At 41.9% G+C, this 3,408-nt stretch overlaps 1 protein-coding gene across 1 annotated transcript; it reads right to left on the bottom strand.

Moving 5' to 3' along the window:
• Positions 1 to 574: 574 nt before the first annotated feature.
• On the bottom strand, positions 575 to 2,245 carry LOC147439055 (uncharacterized). Its single transcript, XM_086483961.1, has one exon. The coding sequence runs from the start codon at positions 2,243 to 2,245 to the stop codon at positions 575 to 577; it is 1,671 nt and encodes a 556-aa protein (XP_086340087.1).
• Positions 2,246 to 3,408: the final 1,163 nt, after the last annotated feature.

Below are 3,408 nucleotides of genomic sequence, written 5' to 3'. Positions count from 1 at the left end.
AGTCCTCGAGTAGATGAATCACTTGCATGGCTGTGATTGGACCCCTCCATAATGGTGGATCTAATACATAATCGTTGACTGTGAGATTTAAATTCTTTAAAGTATCAAAATGTCACAAACACACATATACAATATTTTACCTCGGACGTGTCGAGGTCGTCTCCCTAGTGTGTAAGTCACAGAGGCGTTAGGATCCATCTTCATTCATACATATACATATACATAAAGGATTAGAAATTCATGAAAAAGCACATGAAGCATAAATCTCTCAACACTAATAAATCTTAGTCAATTATTTCAGCGAATATACCTTGCTTGAGGCTACACCATGTTTCATAAGAAGATACTAATCTTGTAAATGACAAAGAAATAGTTGTGAGAGTCACCGTGCTTTTTTATTGGATGAAACATATCCATCCACGTTAAACCCCATGGCAAGGGGGTGGCAGGGGGCAGGTCAATTGCAACACCTCTTTGTAGACAATGTTAGAAGTGTATGCTCTTTGATCTCCATGTCTACTAATGCTTGTTAAGTGACTATCACCAACCACAACCTTGATGGCAGAAGAGGATCTCACGCGAGACATCCAGGATTGCATGTGAATGTAATGAAGAGATCAAGTTTTCCTCTCTTGCGTGCAATTGCCATGGCATCCTGGTACAACTGGTGCATATAGCGAGGGCCACCAACATACGAAGAAGGCAATACAACCCTTCTTCCAACATTAGCACCCAATAACAGTTCTCTATCATCCCTTGTTCCATCTCTTGCTCCAACCATATCTGTCAAGCCTTGATACACCTCACTGCAAAGTTCACTTTGATGATTACGAACCCACAAAAGCCTCAACTCCTCCATACAACTATATGTATCAACAATATATTGTTGCAGTATCCTACCATCACGTAAAAGACATTGTGTCATGTCATCTCTAATTTGCAATCTATACTTGTAGAAATCCATTGTAGAAATATACTTTGTAGTTCCATTTACTCGCTCTCTGCTTACTTCCGCTCTGTTTACTTGGGGTATGTAAGGATTCCAACCTTCTTCACCATTTGGAAATAGCAACACATATAATAGAGGCATGTATGACCTATGGCAATTTGAGATTCGTTTTAGACCACCACCCAAAAGATTCAACACAATATCACGATGGCCAATGTTGCTCTCTTCACCCTGACCAGGCATGATTGTAGCAACTTCCACACTTGTTGGAGCAACATATTGGCAGCCATTTGTACGCTTCTCAGTAATGACCATCCTAATCTCCGGAATATTGGAAGTTTGTACCATTGTAGCAAACCCCCTAAAAGCTTGAACATATGGATTTACTCGATGCATCATCGATTGCAAGCTTTCCAAAACATTTGGTTTGAGTTTAGAAACATGACTCATCCTATTTTGCAACTCATTCTCAGTGTCAAAAAAATACAACTGAGCAAAGCGAGGGATTTGACTTGATCGCTCTTCTGGCATCAATGGACCAATGTTATGATAAATAGATCCATGCACCTTGAAGGTATAGATTCCTTTTCTCTGGCAGAGAGATTCATCTATATGAGCTCCCAAAGAAGCAAATTCCAACACACTATTGTATGCTTTGATATGTTTCAAGAATTTTCTACTTCTAGTATTACCCCCGTGCATCAATTCCCTTAATTCTAAAGGAGGTTCACTTAATGGCGGCAAAGAAACATTTCCTGAGTTGCAACAACTCTTCCCCACAAATGTACGAATGGTCTTTGCTTCCGTTTTCCAAGCTAAAGCACCACAAAAGGAACATGAAAAATCCAAGTTGCCTATGTTGTGAAGAATACACTTTTCATGAGAAATAGATAACATAGAGATATGCATCAAGGAAGTGGTCTCAGAATATAAGTAGGTGATAGATAGACAAAGTGTCTCAACTTTGGAATAATCTCCCTCTCTGGAGACAATTACAGGATCCTCAAGAACATCTCCATTATTGGCTTCCAAATTGTCTTCCACTTCAATCCCTACATAACTTTGCGAGAGAATTGACTCCTTATCTACATCCAATGCAATCCTTCCCTCAGGAAATTCATTGCATCGATTCACGTTTATCAAATGCTGGGAATCTTCCCAGCGAGGCACATCAATCTCACCCAGAGAACGTCGAACTCTATCTCGTGCTACTGCACGTCGCGTAGCTTGAGAGGCTTGACATATCCTACTACGTCTTGCATGTCCAGGAGACAACACCTTTGTACCAATAGCCATCTCTCCACAAAAGAACTCTTATAAGTACTCATAGGTATATACAGGTTAGTATCTAGAGAATTAAGAAGAGAGTATGGAGAAGAAAGGATTTCCCAACTATGTCTATCTTTCTTTGAGAGAGTCAGTGAGAGGAGGCTTGCCAACCCACATGGTAAATGTCTATATACTTCTATACATGTCTCTCTATATCTCATCTAACTACTACTAAGGATATAGTTGTGGGAGCGAGTCCATCCGATTAGCCCACCGACGATTGTCGGTTAAGTTTCAGCTGGCAGTTTTCCGCATTGGTTACAACGCGCCAGTCTTCACGTCAATTGGATTCTCGCCCGCCCGAGGTCCCCTGACCCTTGAGGAGTCGCCAAGTTAACCCATTATTGACCATTGGAAACCTTTGCTCAATCAAGACAGATTCAAAGGTGCATCCAAATCATCCCCAAAGTGCTTCATTATGAAGAGTTACCATGGTGACAGGTCCCCATTTGAGTTGGTAGAGTTGCATTGAGGCTTGGGTTGTTGTGTACATTCCGTTTACGCAATCAAAAGCAAATACCACATCGGCAATGGTGTGCATGTGATTACATTAGGAGAGACACTCTCGCTTTGCATCTGCCAAAAATAGCCTAGCGCTTCTTGACCCTACCCAAATTGGGCATATCTGGCAATCAATGCATTCAAAGAGACGGCATCCTATATAGGAAGCTCTCTCCCACTTTTTGTGCTTTATGAAGTGCTTCGCATTTGTCATACCTAGAAAGAAGTCAGGCATTGCACACACCTAGAATACTTTGTGTGTGTGTGTGTGTGTGTGTGTGTGTGTGTGTGTGTGTGTGTGTGTGTGTGTATGTGTGCGTGTGTGTGTGTGTGTGAGAGAGAGAGAGAGAGGGAGAGAGGGAGAGAGAGATTCACTGCTACATAACTTGAGAGAGAGAGAGAGAGAGAGGGAGAGGAGAGATTCACTGCAACATAACTTGAGAGAGAGAGAGAGAGAGAGAGAGAGAGAGAGAGAGAGAGAGAGAGAGAGAGAGAGAGAGAGAGAGTTTCACTGCAACATAACTTGAGAGAAAGAGAGAAACAAAGAGAGAGAGAGGGCGAGGGGGGGCGGGGAACGGGAGGTGTGACCCAAAAGACACAGTGGCAACAAAAATACTACAATTATGGAG

The sequence above is a fragment of the Adiantum capillus-veneris genome, chromosome 16 (assembly GCF_014529385.1).
Source record: "Adiantum capillus-veneris isolate H3 chromosome 16, ASM1452938v2, whole genome shotgun sequence".
NCBI classification, from domain to species: domain Eukaryota; kingdom Viridiplantae; phylum Streptophyta; class Polypodiopsida; order Polypodiales; family Pteridaceae; genus Adiantum; species Adiantum capillus-veneris.
The sequence above is the reverse complement of the archived record's forward strand: the minus strand, read 5'-3'. Positions and strand labels throughout refer to the sequence as shown.